The sequence below is a fragment of the Fomitopsis serialis genome, assembly GCF_022376445.1.
Source record: "Fomitopsis serialis strain Sig1Antser10 chromosome Unknown B0H18scaffold_169, whole genome shotgun sequence".
NCBI classification, from domain to species: Eukaryota; Fungi; Basidiomycota; class Agaricomycetes; order Polyporales; family Fomitopsidaceae; genus Fomitopsis; species Fomitopsis serialis.
This window is the reverse complement of record NW_025955129.1, coordinates 32661-49211: the sequence shown is the minus strand read 5'-3', so window position 1 is coordinate 49211 and position 16551 is coordinate 32661. Positions and strand designations below refer to the sequence as shown.

At 56.9% G+C, this 16551-nt stretch overlaps 4 protein-coding genes across 4 annotated transcripts; 2 read left to right on the top strand and 2 right to left on the bottom strand.

Annotated features, from left to right (window-relative positions):
* The first annotated feature begins 1143 nt into the window (after positions 1-1143).
* B0H18DRAFT_141684 (exocyst complex component Sec10-like protein) lies at positions 1144-2948 on the top strand. Its single transcript, XM_048036834.1, has 8 exons — positions 1144-1275; positions 1325-1652; positions 1712-1853; positions 1911-2036; positions 2097-2293; positions 2356-2458; positions 2507-2635; positions 2690-2948. Exons 1-8 carry the CDS (start codon positions 1245-1247, stop codon positions 2795-2797), a joined length of 1164 nt encoding a protein of 387 aa, XP_047886380.1. The 5' UTR covers positions 1144-1244; the 3' UTR covers positions 2798-2948.
* Positions 2949-5477: 2529 nt separating this feature from the next.
* B0H18DRAFT_887441 (uncharacterized protein) lies at positions 5478-5989 on the top strand (the record flags this gene model as incomplete). Its single annotated transcript, XM_048041175.1, has 2 exons — positions 5478-5514; positions 5580-5989. The coding sequence occupies 2 exons, from the start codon at positions 5478-5480 to the stop codon at positions 5987-5989; spliced, it is 447 nt and encodes a 148-aa protein (XP_047886379.1).
* Positions 5990-6008: 19 nt separating this feature from the next.
* Positions 6009-7582, bottom strand: B0H18DRAFT_141612 (uncharacterized protein). Its single transcript, XM_048036833.1, has 5 exons — positions 7006-7582; positions 6569-6890; positions 6471-6505; positions 6402-6418; positions 6009-6330 (listed from the first exon to the last, which is right to left on the bottom strand). The coding sequence occupies exons 1-5, from the start codon at positions 7462-7464 to the stop codon at positions 6147-6149; spliced, it is 1017 nt and encodes a 338-aa protein (XP_047886378.1). The 5' UTR covers positions 7465-7582; the 3' UTR covers positions 6009-6146.
* A 4273-nt stretch (positions 7583-11855) lies between these two features.
* Positions 11856-13175, bottom strand: B0H18DRAFT_141601 (uncharacterized protein). Its single transcript, XM_048036832.1, has 4 exons — positions 12871-13175; positions 12725-12823; positions 12301-12546; positions 11856-12244 (listed from the first exon to the last, which is right to left on the bottom strand). Exons 1-4 carry the CDS (start codon positions 13040-13042, stop codon positions 12108-12110), a joined length of 654 nt encoding a protein of 217 aa, XP_047886377.1. The 5' UTR covers positions 13043-13175; the 3' UTR covers positions 11856-12107.
* Positions 13176-16551: the final 3376 nt, after the last annotated feature.

Sequence of the window (16551 nt, the reverse complement as noted above, 5' to 3'; positions counted from 1 at the left end):
CGAGCTGGGAAGTGTTGGATCGAAGTGGTGGCGAGGGGAGGAGCGTCGGCTTCGGGGAGACAGACAGAGGGAGCAGCGAGGTGCGCTGGGAGCTGGGCACGGTGTGGATCGAGAAGCGGGAGATCTTCTATGAGCAGGCGAAGTGGCGCCCACTGGACAACTTCGCGGAGGACGGGCAACTCGATTTTGACGCGATGGACGCGTTCATGGGCGAGATTCTCGCGGCGCTCAGGGAACACGGCGCACGAGCAGTGCGCGTGTTCCCGCCCGCGACGGGTGTGCTGCTCTCGTTTGCGGATCGCCTAGCGGGGGATGTGGTGAGTCTACAGTAATATTCCTCACGTCTATGTCTCAAAGTGGTATTAGGTAGGCGAGTACGTCGCGCCGCTCTTGACCCGCGCGCGCGAGCTCAGCAATGAGACGTTTCTCAAGGCGTGCGCCGCGTCGTTCAGGGAGGCGTGGCGGATGGCGGACGCCATTTTCGAGGTCGCGTGCGAGCGGAGCGACTCACTGGTAACGAAGGCACAGGCGGAGGACGTCGCGTCAGTACACATTTGTAGCGTTCCATCCGCAGCGTAGGACTAATGATCGACTGCAGGTATCGTATGTTCGAGCCGAACATGGACGAGTATCTCGACGAGGAGATTGAATTCGTCAAAGCATGCTTCGAGCGAACGTGTCGGGCCTGGGAAGTGCAGGTACACTCTCTTATACATTACCCTGCCTTGGCTCTTATCCTGCTCTTAGTTCCTCCAGCGGTCCGGGCCAGCCATCCCCGGGCAGCAGACATCTGCAGAACATACGCAGGTGCGCTTCATCGGGTCGTCGAATCCTGCGCAGGTGAAGCGCAACGTGCTCGCGTCCTTCACGGACGTACTCCTCCTTCCCGTGACGATCGTCCCGCGCACAGCAGCTACCGTCGGCAAGGCCGTCGCGGCGGGCGGGTCCGCGGCTGTCCAGGGCATCTCGATGCTGAACCCGCAGAAGTGGGGTGCGAGCGCGGCGGGTGACGCGGACAGTGTTGGGGAGGCAGTGGTGTAGGAGGGATTGGGAAGCGGTTCTCGAAGCTCGGCTCGTGGAGGCAGTCTCGTGGCGGGAGTGTGGACTACAAGAAGAACTGGTATACACAAGACTTCGAGAAGGGCCAGGATGGAAGCACGTTGTTCGAGATCGGGGATGTGGACGAGGATGCGGACGGGGATGCGGGGGATCAGGACGAAGATGAGTTCGCAAACGAGAAGGATATGGAGATCGAGAGTGAGAAGACAGACAGATGTGAGTGTACGCCTGTAAGTGCTTGCTTGGGTATTGACATATACACCAGGGTCCGTGTCGTCGAGTACGACCGCCCACTCCCAGCTTACACCATCTATCTTCTCGAAGACGACCTCCTCCTCAACCTCGACTTCTACGCGCACTTCCACTCCGCTACCCGCGCCGCAGCCGACGACCTTCGATAAATTTGATCTTTTGCTCTCGCTCGACATCGCCCTCGAGCTCATCCACGCCGATCGCGAGTCCCTCAAGCGTGCGGAGACGTTCTCGGGATACCCGGGGCAGTACGGCCACCGAGTACGGGACACGATCGAGGAGATCTTCGTTCTCCTGCTGCAAGCGATCGGCGAGCGGCACGTCAAGCCCGGGTTTGATACGTGTGTACCTCGTCGACGTGTGATGGAGAAATGTGTGAGATGCTGATGCGTATAAACAGAGCGACACAGCAAATGAGGACGTACCAGCCGGCGGAGCACGAAGAGACGAGGAGCGTCGCACCGCTGCTCCAGTTCTTCGAGCTGGTGCATGTGGGCGACACCATCCAGAGTATGGTTCAGGTGTACTTCGACAAGGAACTGGTGAGTTCGTCGTGTGTTCACATTTTGAGCATTCTCGGGGCTGAGCACGCGGTATAGGCACCCCACATTGACCGTACCGACTTCCTGAACGCCGTGGTACGTGAGAAGAAGCGCTTTGAAGACGTGCTCGATGATTGCGTCGCTGCCGGGCTCAACGCTGGCACTGATGCACTAATGAACCAAGTATGATATCGTCTACCGGGATGACTCTTGCGGCGTTTGACTCATCGACGGTTCGCGTAGGTGGAGCACATCATCATGAAGCTCACGGGGCCCCGCGCATACTACCCGCATGAGGGTTCTCCACTCGAGCTGGGACCGTCGAAGGGCTGCGTCGAGGCGATCCAGTGCCTGAAGATGCATTGCCAGCTGCTTAAGGGGAGCACGAGCAAGGAAGTGCTCGAGGTCTTTTACCAGGAGATCGGTATTCGCTTGATTGCGTGAGTCGTTGCTCTGCCACCCGGTCGAGGCAGAGTTCTAAGCCGGGCCCGCATTATTGCAGCATCCTCCAGAAGCATTTAAAGCGGCAGATCATATCGCTCAACGGTGGATTCCAGGTCATCGCTGACTTGAATGCGTATCATACATTCATTTCGTCATTGAAGGTATGATGTAAAGAGACAGGCTCGTATTCTGTACTGATCCCGGTGTAGGTCAGCAGCATCGCAGCTGAGTTTTCGTACCTCAAGATGCTCGGACACGTCTACGTGGTCGAGGATGCCAAAGACTTGGCCCAGATTGTCCGCGATGTGACGCGCTACGGGGGCGCGTACAAACCGGAGGTACGTGGACGTCACTCGAGATCTGGTTGCTAGTGATTGACATTCATGACATAGGACGTATATGAGTTCATTCAGCGACGGGCGGACTGGAAAAAGATCGAGAAGACGGTTGATAAGGCCATGTACAACCTCAGTTTTAAAGAGGACTGCGTGATCTGCTGACTACACCTGGGAGGCTCATTTCACGACGTAAGACAGCGGGCACTACTGCGTTCCGACCTTGCATCGCGATCTCTGTGCTGACGGTACATGTGAGACTGTTCAGTACACTGGCATTGCTCGTGCGCAGGATCAAGGCCACCGAAGACACGTAAAGACAGCAGAGTCTTGGACCTGCGTTTGCGAACACTGGTGGTAGAAGGTGCGACTCGGAGGACCTAAGAGCGGTTCTGTTAAGGTCCACCACAGATGTGTACCGAACTGGCAGTAGACGTTCCGGGCGAGAACTTCTGAGCCTGAATTTAATGACAGCTTGGAGACAGCTCACCTCGTTCAAATTTCCTCTGTCGCTGACTGATCTCGGGGGAGGAGGGAGCTATACCCTTTCCTCAGCCGTCGAGACATCGTACACACGAGAGGGCGCTTATCCCCTCTCCGCGCTGGCCAGTTCCCTCACGCTCGAAAACATCTTTCTTCCGTCTTGCTAATATTGGCATGAATGGTCTATATAGAGGCTGTTACCAAGCGCGTATCGCGAGTATTGCGTCAGTCAGTCAGTCAGGATAGTCGAACGCCGGTGATCCAACGCCATCACCTGACGCAAGCGCGTCGCGCGAAACGCCCAGCCCCAGTTGGACTTTGCATCGGACAACCGCACATAGCGCACCAGAAATCCATCCTTTTGCCCCCGTATCCTTGCCTGACACTCTGGTTCTTGAGCCCGGGCTTAAAAGAAAGGTCCATATCCTTCAGAACAACTGTGCAACACGCTGATACTAATTTCGCAGCTCACTGGTAGTACTGGCATCCTGCTTTCAATGTAACTTAGCACGATCGTTCTGAGCACGAAGCACGGACAGTGACTCATCTGTCCATGATGTGCTACGGGGTCTGTTGAAGAACATTCGCTGACAGAGTGTTTTGCAGACAGCGCTGAGTGAGCCAGAGTGACTGGGCGGCTACAGTGGTCTTGATGGACTCATTTAAGGTCTCGCGCCAACAGCAGTTGCCGGCATTCCAGTGCTTCAGCAGTGTCTGGAAATACACCGTCAGATCTACCGTCGCACAACTCGTTACAACTCAACGCAATGACGCTTCCTGACACCGACCATATCATCTTCTACGACATCCCCGGGACGTGCCCGGCACCGCCTGGTCGCCCAACAGCTGGAAGACGAGGTGAGCATCTTCCCATTTAACTGCTTTACTCGCTCAGACCTCCACAATCCAGATTCGCCCTCAACTACAAGGCCCTCCCGTACCGCACGCAATTCGTCGAGTACCCGGACATCGCGTCCGTCCTCACCGCCCTCGGAGTCGAGCCGAACCCGCCGTCCGTCGCGCCGTGGCCGTACACGCTCCCCGCGATCTACGACCCGCGCACGCGCACGGTGGTCACGGAGTCCGCCAGGATCGCGCGCTACCTCGACGAGACCTACCCCGCCACGCCCGCGCTCCTCCCCGCGGACTCGCGCGCCCTCCAGGCAGGCTTCGTGCAGGCGTTCGCCACGGAGCTGCACCAGAACTCATGCCGCTGATGCTGCACGCCATCGCGACGTCGCTGAGCCCGCGGAGCGCGGAGTATTTCTTCGAGACGCGCGAGAAGTCGCTGGGGTGCAAGCTGGAGGAGCTCAGCCCGCCCGGTCGGAGAAGCGCGCGGAGCAGTGGGTGGTCGCGGAGAAGGCGTTCAGCGTCGTTGCGTCGTGGTTTGACGCGGCTGGCAATGGAAGGCTGTTGCTGAGCGGCGGGGGGCCTGGCGGCGACGACGGCAAGGTCACCCATGCCGACACGTATGTCGCTGGGGTGCTGATCTGGTTGCGCATCATGTTGGACAGCGAAGACTGGAAGCGCATCGAGAGCTTTGACGCAGGCCGCTGGAAGCGTTACCTGGCTCTCTTCGACAACTGGGCCGACACGAGCCGCTGAAAGCCTGGCAGATGGTACATATTGGGGCGACGTCGTTAAAGTTTGGCTGTGTGTTCGAGGAGGGCGAGACAATTACTCAGCGTTCGTGCGACCCCATTGAGCATTCCTCTGTAACCACATCTCCCGAGAACCAGTCGTGATGAGCGCATAACTGGTGAGATCTTGAGACGTGAGGAGTTGACACGCGTCGCCAGAAACAAACAGGATGCTAGAGAATTTATATGATATTGTACCGTCAGCGCTGCAGCAGTGCTAGCTGTGACCACCCTCTGATAGCTGCTTCTGGGTTATCTGTTGCAATATTTGACAGATCAGTACTTACAGACTTGCAGTGCCCCGGTCCTACCTGGTAGGTAGTACGCACGATGCACATGTAAGGCTACGATACTTTCCGAGTTCGTACCCCTTCAAAGGAACCCTTAGGCAATATCCGCGTACTGATTTGGCCTTCATCTACGACGAAGTCAGTACCCATGTATCTTCAGAGTAATTACAGCCAAAAATCTACCGCACATTTGTTTGAGTTCTTACCTCGAGCGTGCCTAGTAATGACGTGCCAGGCCCAATCAGGAGGGCAGTGGCGCTTCCGCCACAACCGCGCATGAGCGCGTCCGGCCGAGTGGCACGTATCCGGAGGCTCACAACGCGCATTATAAGCTGCGGATAACGATCGCACGTACCAATCGCGCCTTCACCCATACCCACAGCCAACCTCCGTTCGTAGTCCCTGCACGCTCAGTGTCCCGACGAAACCACCATGGCCCCGACCGAGTTCTCGCTCCGCCTGCAACACGGTCAGCCACAGTTTGTCTTGATCATGCGAGCAGACATCGACTCACACATCTACGATTACCTATAGGGATCACCGGAGGCTTCGCTCCTCCCACCCCGAGCGCGATCTACACGATCACCGGAACACCCTCGCAGCCCAGCTGGAATACCACCGCCGCCGTGCGTCCCGACGGGACGCCCTCCCTGGGCGATGAGGAGCGCAAGGCGTTGTCAGCCACCGACACAGGGGCGACGACGCTCGTCGGCGAGCTGCACGATATCCTCAAATCGATCCCGACGGAGCAGCCACCGGGGAGCGAGGACATTTACGGGCTGGACACGAGCATCGCGTTCGGGAGCGACGACCTTATGTGGATGAATGGCGGGCCCGCGGGATGCGGGACTGGGACGAGCACGGTGCAGGCGACAGCGGAGGACAAAGCGAAGTTCAAGAGGGCGGTAAAGATCGTGCAGGAGCTGATCACGAAGGCATCGTGAGGACGCGTGGAAGGTGATCAACTTGCCAGTGTACAGCATGTATCTTTGTATCTTCGACCGAACATACCCTATCTTACCGTATCGTCCCAATACTCGTCAACGCGCCTTACCGATCGTGCGCAGGAAGTGTCTGCGGCTGCTGGTGTTGTCCAGCCTACTAGTCCTCCCCGTTCGGTTTCTCCGCCTGCATAGCAGATGCGACTGCGCCACCTCCAACGACCGCACCTCCCTCTCGCACCAGGCTCTCCCGTGCTTCCACCAGAGCCTTCTCTCGCTCGCCGAGAGTGGATTTGTGAGAGGCGACGGCGGAATGAAGCGAGGCGTACAGGGACAGCTTCGCACTATGCTTCAAGCATCAGCGATCACTCACGAGTGAACTCGGGACTGCGTGTGGGCAAAGAGTGGAACGCACGTCATGTGGTCCTTGACCTGGTACGATCATGAGCAGCATGCTTACACGGAGAGTAAAGGCAGCACGTACAAAATCCAACATCTTGGAGAATTTCGTTGTCAACTCTGCATGCGCCTCGCATGAGCCACCCTTCACGCAGGTTCGAAGTAAGCGCTACGCAAACTCACCGTCTGCGCCAGCCGTCCACTCCTCCATCGAACACTCCGACCACCTCTTCTTCGCCTCCTCGTACGCGTCCACATGGCCCTCCACGAACTCGCCGAGGTCCTGTCCCATGAGCTTGTACAACGCCTCCCCGCGTCCCGTAGGGTCCAAGGGTGCGGGCTGAGCCTGTGGATGAACGTGTGCCTCGGACATGCGGGAGTAAGGCCTGTCGGGCTGCTGCGAATGCGCGCGAGGGTCAGGGACGCCGCGCTCGTAGTCTTCGGGAGCGATGTACCCGCGGACGTCGGGGGTCGGTCCGCGGGAGTAGCGCGCTGCGAGGTCGTCCTGTGCGGGATGTCAGCAGGGTAATGACGTCGGCACCAGGGAATCCGCTGGTGCTACGCAGCCACGACCTCGATACACGGGTGCAAAGCGCGCCTCGAAGACAGGCTAAACTCACCGCGAGGCCTTGCCCGTCCAGCTTGTACCGCTTCGACTGAGTCCCGTACGCGAACTCTTCCTCCTCGAAGTCTTGCTGATGGATGCGTTTGACCGACCTACGCAAGCCAGGCTGAGACGCCTCGGAAGGAGCGTCGTCCGAGCCCGCGTGGGCATCATCCGGGAAGGACCCGGAGGCCCGTTGGCCATGGGCACCGCCTGGGTGACCTCGGTCGTCCTCGTCTTCATCCTCATTGATCTTCTCGAGAGACGGATGAGAGGAGACGCGCGGGCGAGCATGGGCGCGCTCGGGATTGTTCGAGCCCAGTGAACGGAGGTCGTTGTATCTGTCGCCGTTCGTAGAGTGCGCTTCAGAGGTGTTGCCGTCGCCAGCACCATCCGAGGTGACTATATGCGCGTTATTACCGTTCAGGTTATCCCCAGAGCCCGAGGTCTGCAGCTTGGACGGCACAGGCAGCATCGGCGGGCGGAATCCGTTCACAGACAAGAACTCAGAACCAGATCCAGTGCCTGAGACGGTGCTTCCGAGGAAGAACGGAGAAGACGGACGAGGGCCCGACAGACGGTGAGCCTGGCTCGGAGCAAGAAAGGCCTGGTCGAGCGAGCATCGGCTCCAGAGCTATCAAAGGACTTGCGGTTCGTACCCAGTCCGGAGACCCCGTTAGACTGAGGACGGGTTTGCGCTTCGCGAGGCCGGATACGTTGAGCGGCTTGTTTGTCGCGGCCTTCAGTGCAGCTTCGGCGCTGTGTTGGGTGGCTATATGCGGGTCTTTTGGAGCGGACCCGTCGTTGTACGAGTATGTAGGGCTGAGTGACTGCCAGAAAGCAGCCCGTTTGGGCGAAACGAGTCGTGAGCGACGGTACTGGAGAGCGAAGGAGCCGAGGTTTCGGGGCGAGCTGACGCAGGCCGTTGAGGCATAAAGGGAACGCGAGCACTCATTTTCGAGCAGAGCAAAAGCAGCAGTATGAAAAATGAACACAAGGGAGCAGAGACCCGGATGAAGAGTGAAGATGCAGCGAGACCGTTGTTGGATGCGTGGTTCGTCGTGAGCCAAAGACTAGATTCGGCGAGCGTTGCTATTGATGCCGATATGTGGGCCCAGGAAGCTATTGCGGCGCGCAGGCAGGAAAGAACAGTGAGGACGGCGAAGAAGGTCGTTGTACGAAGACAAACGCCAAGCGACGACCGTCCGCAAGGCGCATCCATCACGTGCAGACCGCGACGCGAGTGAACAGTCATCGTGTCTGACAAGCGCGCATTTTGCTTCTGGTCCACGGTCGCGCAGCCCTTCGAACTCAAGCAACGCAAGAGGCGGGCACGTCTTGGGCCCGTCTGCGGCTGTTTCAAATGCTCTCATACGCCAATGTAACAATAGAATGGCCATGCCGAGGTCCAAGTCACGGCGGACGTGAACGTGGGATGCTACAGGTACTGACCGTAAGTATGTACATACAGCCACTTGACATCCTTCTATGAATGGACCCTGGTCGGCGTTATAGCTATTGGCACTCAGTCGCGTGTTCCCTAAGAAGCACAGAATGTGCCAGACACGCGGTGCAAACCACGCCTTGAACGCGCTGCAGGATGCTTAGATGCGCGACGCCCATATGCTGGCGTACTTGCTGACACACCCGCAGTAGCAATATCATGCGAGTCGCCGCCTGATATCGTCGGTCGCACCGAGGCAGCTGGTAAGCAGGCGTCACTTGAGCGACACGACCTCCGGAGAGGACTGAAACAAACGAGGCTCCCAAGGGCTCCCATCCAGGTCCTGTATATGAACGCGGTTGACACATACCTGTTCCTCGAAGCAGGGACGGGGTGCCGTTTACAGCATCCTGCTGATCTTCTGGCTGGGGCGCCAGCCGTTAATTGTAGGTATCGTCGTAGTCAACTGTTACAGCAAGGTTTAATGTTTCTTCGCTTTGCAACGCGTCTTCCATACATCCGAAGGTGCGGCTGTGCGACCTTTCCGACGCGCGGTGCACTATACATGGCGTGGAGCATTGCTCAGGTACAGACGGTATTATGGTGCTTATATATGCGAAGAAACATCCCAGATATCTCTTCCCATGAACCGCAGGGCAGTGCCTTCGCCTTGCATGTTCGTATTCGTGTCGGAGTCGGTGCTATTCCGGTGATCTACCGGACCCAGATTTACTTGTCTCGGGGTTTGGTTGTTATGCTAACTATTTATTAGACAGGAGCTTGGTTCAAATGGATCTGCTCGTTTGTACGCGCCGGTGAGTGCCTCTACATATCCCCGGACTTGCAGCCGGAAGAGGGCAGAGCGCATACAGTGCCAGTGTCAGTTGGGAGATAGGACGATCTATTCACTCAGATCCTTGCATGGACCGTGCGCCGTACATGCGCTATGTGCGTGCTAATTAGGTTCAATACACCAACATCGCCGTGTCCTGAGCACGCAGTCCGTGTGGACTCAATGGTGAGGCGATCTGAGTACTAAAGTAGGACTCCCAGAACCTAATACACTTCTAGATCTCACGCGGGGCCTGTTCGAGGCCGTGTGGCCTGCATACTGCATTGCATTCGGCCTTATTCATAAATAATGGCCGCTATATACCTTGTGAGTGAGAGCCACGTCCGTATCCCATATCCTGATACTATCTACGCTCAGCCAGGGTATTTCTTCGCCCCGATTTGCGACTTCCATAGTCCACTGTTCCTCCCTCCAAGCGGTGTCTCTGTAGCGCTCACGTCCAACGCGGTTCAAACAGTGATACCTTGCTCAGGTGAGGACACAGTCGCATGCTATCACTGGCAGGGCAAGCCATCGTCTGATCTTGGCGTGATGTCAGTAGATTGTCTCTACGTCTGCCGCCGGTAATTTCTTTGCACGGAACTCGAGCTTGCGCTAGGTGAGTCCTTCCCAAAAAGATGTGAGGTCGCATGATTCATTTACATGGCCGTTCGCTAGGCGGGCGATACCGCGAATAACGAAGACGAAATGCGAGAGATCATTGCATACAAGCCGCCCACATACTCGAGGTGCGTACTCTTGTCTCTGGCGCAACCGCCAGTCTATGTGGCACATGCCAATTATGCTAACTCCCCGTGCGTACAGGGGCAACTGTCCGCGCTTTCCACACGAACTCATCGAGCACATCGTCGACTTCATTTGGGATGATCCCCGGGCGCTTGCGAGGTGTTGCCTCGTTTGCCGCGCTTGGCATTGCGCTACATATACTCTCTTCCCTCCGACGCTACCCAAGGACTTTATCCGAAAGAAGGAGGAATTCATGCGATACGCAAGGCTCCTAGTTCTGCCAAGATACCTGCCGTTTTTCAAGATTCAACTCGAATCGCTTGAACTCGATGGACAGTTCGCGCACTCCTGGGTGATGCACATTCCTCTAGGTTTGTTATCTCGAATATCAGACCTCTCGCTCGATCGTGTGGATTGGGCGACTACCAACCCCCACCCTCAGCACTTCCTCCGTCTCTCGCATTGCAAAGATTCCATGCGATCCCTGTCTCTTCGGCACTGCCGCTTTCGCAGCGCGCTCGATCTTCGCAGGATGATCAATGCACTACCCAGTCTCTCACGTGTGTACATTGAGGCAGTAACATTCCAGCACCCTTCCCCATCCACGATAGACTTGGCTGCGCCCACCGTCAAGATGACCCATCACAAGCTCTGTGGGATACATATTCTGGACGGTGGCAAGGCGGCCGAACCAGACAGCCAGAGCTGCGCCGCATCTGAACATGCTCGCTTGCAGGATCTTCTGGATCTTTGCTCCGCATACCCTGCTATCAATGACCTCAGCTTGAACCTACGGCACTTCACCTCGCTTCCGGAGATCAACGACTACCTACAACGCTTTCGCAACCTGTCTAGCTTGTCAATAGGCCTAAAGGATTATGACTGGGACACGTACCCAGGTCTCGAACCCGCACCAGCTGACATAGCCCTCGGCGTGCACATAGACCATCCACTTCGATCCTCCTTGTCAACATTCCAGCTCAGCAACGTGTCCTCGAGATGCGCACTACAGTTGCTAACACTGGTCAACCCGCGAACATACCACCAACTGCGTGAATTGGAGATTTGGATCGCGGACCAACAGCATACAGAACCTTCTGTAGCGGATGCTACCAACATACTGCAATTGTCAGGAGCTGCACTCAAAAAATTTTGTGGACGCAAGAAATCTTATATGGAGGTGATGTTCCACGGCGCTCACTGTAGCTGAATCATGATAGCTCACCGACGTAAGTGTAGGCTTCACTGACTTGGAGGCTGTACCACGATTCTCTGCAAACACGTCACTGGAGGAATTATACATCACTCTGCACCTGAGTCCTTCGTCACCGCAGTTTATACAATGGACTCTCGAGGCCTTGCTGTCCGACATCACCAGCCCGCATCTGCGGCAACTTCGCATCCGCACGTGTCTTGACCGATTCAAAGGTCTCCAGGACGCAAATGAGGTCTCTGCCTCCGAGTCCCCCGCAGAAGCGACAAATTCTCTCACCACAGTCCACACCATACTGTCTCGCGGCATCTATGACGGGCTTCCAAAGAATAGCGTTGATATCGATTTCGCGCTGGAGTGGGAGGAAGCATACTCTGGAGCCAAGCACGTCCGAGTCGTGTGGTCTAGGTTCAAATCCCGCATGGTCGCTCTCTTTGCGCCGTGGTTGAGCCGCGGAGTTATGGAACTCACGTTTGATCCCGATCCTGATGACGACATGTACTACCGTCACTGGTGGTGGTAGTGACTTTGATCATGCTGTGGACGAAGTGTTGAGGTCGTTGGCCGTGTCAACATAGATATAAATACAGCATAACCAACATAGTACATTGGTATTGTACACGGGCAGGTAGAATAGACAGTAGGGAAGCTGCGAAGAACACGAGCAGGACGTGCGGTATTGGACTGTGGTGTGACGACCTCAACATAAGTACAACAGGTCGGAAAGTACGCCTGGGATGTGGCGCGCGCGAAGGTAAGCTGCATAGTGAGTGCGAGAGGCTTTGAGACGGAGAATACATACGAAGGACATAGTTACGCATGTGAAAAGTACCAGCGAGTAATCCGAGGTTAGACCACTGGAAGCCGGCACTGGGAACACTCCTACCGCCATGGTTCTGGACAAAACAGTGAGCAGAGGCGCCGGAGCCTCTCAGCGATGTCATGGTGCATGGTAGTCTCGGGACCTAGGCCGACCCTGAGTGCCACTTCGTTGAGTGGGGGGTGAGGCGGTGCAAGTGCTACACGGATAGATAAGTCGTTGTACAGGTCGGAACGTACGAAATACAGCACCTACTCAAGCACAAGGAGCAATACACTGTCTTCTGCTCTGCCTTTTCCGTAGAGAGCCGAACGTGCTGTTCAGAGCAGCGAGGTGGTCTCAGCGGTTTGACCGTGACAATGAATGGATCAATCAAACGCATATACACTGATCTGTACAACTCGATCGGCAAGTCACCACCCCAGGTGTCCTCCAGAATGCGACGGGGCGTCCGAGTGCAGGAGCATGCGATGGCGGCTGGAGAGCGCGAGAGATAACAGTCTCGGAAGTCAAGTGCGCAGCATAACGCATTAGGGTATCTGAGGTAATTCATTCAGAATCATCAAGCGTGCATAAGATAGTAAGCACCAGTGGGAGACGTATTCACGTACCGTCCGGAACATGAGCAGGGCCGCGGTTCGCTTCACACAGGATTGATCTCCACCGTCGGCGTACTCACCGGGCTCATTCTCGTCTGGTCCCTCGTCAAAGGCGGCTTTGTCATTGACGCGCCCCGGCAGCACGGGCAAATCGTACTTTCCCCAGCGAGATCGACATGCTCGACGAGGGCCACTCATTCGCGGAGCTCGCTCGCTCGTTGTTCACCCGGAATAGAGTCACCGCGGTCATGAGGATCACCCAGAGCCACGGGAATCCGTGTCCGGTCCGTAGCCCGTGTCGACGCTCGTGGTCCCATATGCTGCGAGCACCCCGGCGCCAACGATGAGGCCGAAAACCCGCAGAGGATGGAGGCTGGCGAGCTAGATGTTGAATACATGGCTGAGGACTATTCGGAACGCATTCGCATAAGCCCTAATAAATGTTGGAGGGAAGAGCCGGTAGTCCATGTGACGACTCAGCTATGACGCAGCAGTAACCCATCGCAAGCTGGTTCCGCCGGAAGAAGGAGCCACACCAGAGGACGCGAGTGCGGTCTTAGTAGAAGAGGTCGGCAACGAGAGGAGCAAGTTGAGGAAGAGCATGCCGCATTGTGGTAGATTGCGGGTTACCCGCGGGTGTCCTAGACGCGACCGTCAGCATACCAGCGTAAGAAGAGTGAAAGAAGACGATACACAATGTTGAGCGGGATGAAGAAATCAAATCCTGCCATGGCGAGGCTTAGGATGGACGTTCTGCGTGTCGAGGTCCAACACGCCTGCCAACGACTCGCGAGTCCTCGTCGTGCCCGGGCCAGTGGGAGGATGAATGGGTGGAACAGAGCGGTGTACGACGTCTCCCAAGGCCGCTAGATTTAAGGGAGAGCGAGGCAGTATGGGCAAGGTATGCGATCGGACAGCTGGATGTCTCGACCTCCTCAGTGCAGCGAACGGGAGACGGCAGGAGCTGGCTCGTTGGACCCAGCGGTCGCCTGCGGGCATGGACGCGTCGCGTCTCGATACAGCAGATTCGGAAACCTTGTCCGACGCGTCCCCGCGCGTGCGAAAATTCAAATAAATCAAGAAAATGACGAAAATGCGGAAAAGTCTAGGAATCGCGATACACGCACCGTAGCCACTATAGAACACCGTGTATGCCTTGTTACAGGTTCGTGGCGTATGCGGCATGTCTATCGAAGGCAAGTTGAGGGTGATTTTGAAGGTTGTGCGATGGTCGACGTGGCGGGCAATGTTGGGCGCTAACGCTCACTCCTCGAGGAGCATCCACTGCAAAATGCAGTTGTGGGTGTCGTCGGGTGCTCGATATAGCCCGAACAGCGCGCGGAGTACAGCTGTATCAATGTATTTCTCATTGTATGTAACAGATGTAGTAGCTTGTTGGACAATGATAATCAGGAGGGCTGCCTCAACGCTCAGCGCTCAGTACAGTGCCTGGCGATTTCAACTTCAAGTTGAAGTTGGGCCCGACATCGACATGGGGACAGTATGAATATCAGAGCGATATTCGAGGAAGCCGAGACCTTATTCAGCCCTGTCTTCAGTGCCAGTGACTAATTCCTGTCTTGTAAGACTTCATAGCGTTCAAGCTTCATGGCCAGCCGGAAATGCGAAGTTGCGGCCTCGGGACTCCCGGCGAAATAACACAAACTGTCCGACAACTTATTGAGAGCTTTGAGAACAAGACTTGAAGATATAATCTGAGTAGGCCATCTCAGGTTGGCACTGGCAATGCGAGCACTTCGGGGAGGCAAGTCTTTGACCTGGTTCCCCTTTAAATGCACAAATTTCTTCCTCTCAGGTTATATCTATCTAGAACCATGTCTCTAAGTCATCACGCATACATTCCGGGTCATATTGAGTACCCACAGCGGTGTTCTGCAGTGATTCTGAGTGAATGCCCCGGGAGTGAGCGTTAGCGCCCAACATTGCCCGCCACGTCGACCATCGCACAACCTTCAAATCACCCTCAACTTGCCTTCGATAGACATGCCGCATACGCCACGAACCTGTAACAAGGCATACACGGTGTTCTATAGTGGCTACGGTGCGTGTATCGCGATTCCTAGACTTTTCCGCATTTTCGTCATTTTCTTGATTTATTTGAATTTTCGCACGCGCGGGGACGCGTCGGACAAGGTTTTCCGAATCTGCTGTAGGCGCTTCGGGGCGCATACTGCTCGCCGGCGACCGTGACGACCTCCTCGTTGTGCAGTCCGCCACGGCGCGTCTGCGACTTCACTACGACCCAGCTGTGAGTACGCCGCGCCGCCGATGCCCCGCCTCTGCTTCCCGCTGACCTCTTACGCTGTCCGCCATCGCCACCTCGCTCTGCCTGCGCACAGTCGACGGCCTCTGCCCTGGCGCTGTTCACCCTCCAAACAATCAGTTTACCCTCCAAACAAGCACGACGCCCGGCTGAGCACCGCTGTCCCTGCCTACCACGTCACACCACGCGCGTCCCACGCATACTCGCGAACGCGCCGCGGGCCTCGGCACTGCCCACCTACCGGTGCTGCCCCGGCATCCCAGTTTCACGATACGGCACCTCCCGCGCACAAACTCGGCCACCACATAGCAGCATGTCTCAGGCCTCCTCGACAAACCCCGTGTCAGCCAGTGTCCTGGATGTTCTGGTGTCTCGCCCTTACCATCGCGCGCGACTCCGACTCGCTACAACACACCCTGGGTCACACTCCCGGCAATCTGGGCGTGACCCATGTCTGCCACGCGGACCAAACCGTGCTCTGCGCCGTCCTACAAGTAAGTCTCCACCCCTTCGACTGTCTCCAGCTATACCCACGCCCCCAACCACCCACGAGTCTCCGACGTCGGCCACCCCGCCACTCAATTCGTTCGTCACACCATACTTATCGATACGCGAGGACCCTGCACCCCGCATGCTACATCCCCGCCCTTACTCTACCCACGATCTACGTGTATGCGGCGCGGAGCTGTGCGCGTTCGCGCTGCCGATCGTACGCGTCGCTCCCCAGCATCCCTGGCGGTCTGCGTGTCCGGCTGGCAGTTCGTGCGTGCCACGACAAGGACCCGTCCGTCGTCCCGGCGCAGAGCTGACCGCGAGTGGTAAATGTGTAGGGAGGCTCGGTGCGAGGGCAGGCCGTCGCGTCTGCCTACGTGCCAGGCTGGTGTCGTACGGAGCTGGGGACACTCGAACCAAGTCGCACGTTGACTCGGGTATCCGCCACGTCGCTCTGAGCATTGTGCTTCCCGCGCACAGCTGTCCGGCGTGAGAAGATGTTCGGGCGTTCACGATGTCGGTCAGCCCACCATCGTCGTCGGAACCTTCCTTCTACTGCGCGGGACTACCCGCCCGACGTAATCAGATCCGGAAGGCATAGGACGCGATAGGTTCGACACAAACCCCGCACGTGAAGCCGCGTGGAGGATCTTGAGCGAGACTATAGGACGCGACGTGCCGCATAAACCAGGCAATCAACTCCCGAATCAGTAGACAGAGGGCCGTAGCGGCCAGCTCGGGACATCCCCTTCATGGGGTGCAAGCCGCGGGTGTCATACGAGGGTACAATGGCGGTCGTACACGCAGTGTCACCGCTTGAGGAACAAGACCGTCAGTCGCAGCGACGGGACAGGTCACGAAAGATCGTCAGTACCCGCCGTGAAGCCATATCGAGGTGGGCGGATACACGCTTACTACAAGTCAACGTCTGTCCAATGCATCAACGGAGCGACAACTGGGGCAGCAGGGAACAGATGGGGGGAAAGGTCGTCAGCGACTGTGTCCCTGCGGCTGAGAAGAACTCACCTGTTTGGACGCGGCGCAAACCGGCGCATCTCTAAGGATGTCGCCTGGAAAAACGGATTTGCGGGTAAGTACGCGATGAACTCGTTAGTCGGGTGAATGCTAAAT

What these genes read in the sequence shown, in the direction of transcription:
- B0H18DRAFT_141612 (XM_048036833.1), bottom strand. Translation starts at nt 7,464, where the DNA reads ATGCTGCCTGTGCCGTCCAAGCTGCAGACCTCGGGCTCTGGGGATAAC. An exon ending in TGGACGGGCAAGGCCTCGCG is followed by an intron (nt 6,891 to 7,005) that starts GTGAGTTTAGCC and finishes CATCCCGCACAG; the next exon opens with GACGACCTCGCAGCGCGCTA. An exon ending in GTGGACGGCTGGCGCAGACG is followed by an intron (nt 6,506 to 6,568) that starts GTGAGTTTGCGT and finishes AGGCGCATGCAG; the next exon opens with AGTTGACAACGAAATTCTCC.
- B0H18DRAFT_141684 (XM_048036834.1), top strand. Translation starts at nt 1,245, where the DNA reads ATGGAGATCGAGAGTGAGAAGACAGACAGAT. An exon ending in ATCGGTATTCGCTTGATTGC is followed by an intron (nt 2,294 to 2,355) that starts GTGAGTCGTTGC and finishes GCATTATTGCAG; the next exon opens with CATCCTCCAGAAGCATTTAA. An exon ending in GGGGCGCGTACAAACCGGAG is followed by an intron (nt 2,636 to 2,689) that starts GTACGTGGACGT and finishes TTCATGACATAG; the next exon opens with GACGTATATGAGTTCATTCA.
- B0H18DRAFT_141601 (XM_048036832.1), bottom strand. Translation starts at nt 13,042, where the DNA reads ATGTATTCAACATCTAGCTCGCCAGCCTCCATCCTCTGCGGGTTTTCG. An exon ending in ACCAGACGAGAATGAGCCCG is followed by an intron (nt 12,547 to 12,724) that starts GTGAGTACGCCG and finishes TTGACTTCCGAG; the next exon opens with ACTGTTATCTCTCGCGCTCT. An exon ending in GTATTGCTCCTTGTGCTTGA is followed by an intron (nt 12,245 to 12,300) that starts GTAGGTGCTGTA and finishes CTATCCGTGTAG; the next exon opens with CACTTGCACCGCCTCACCCC.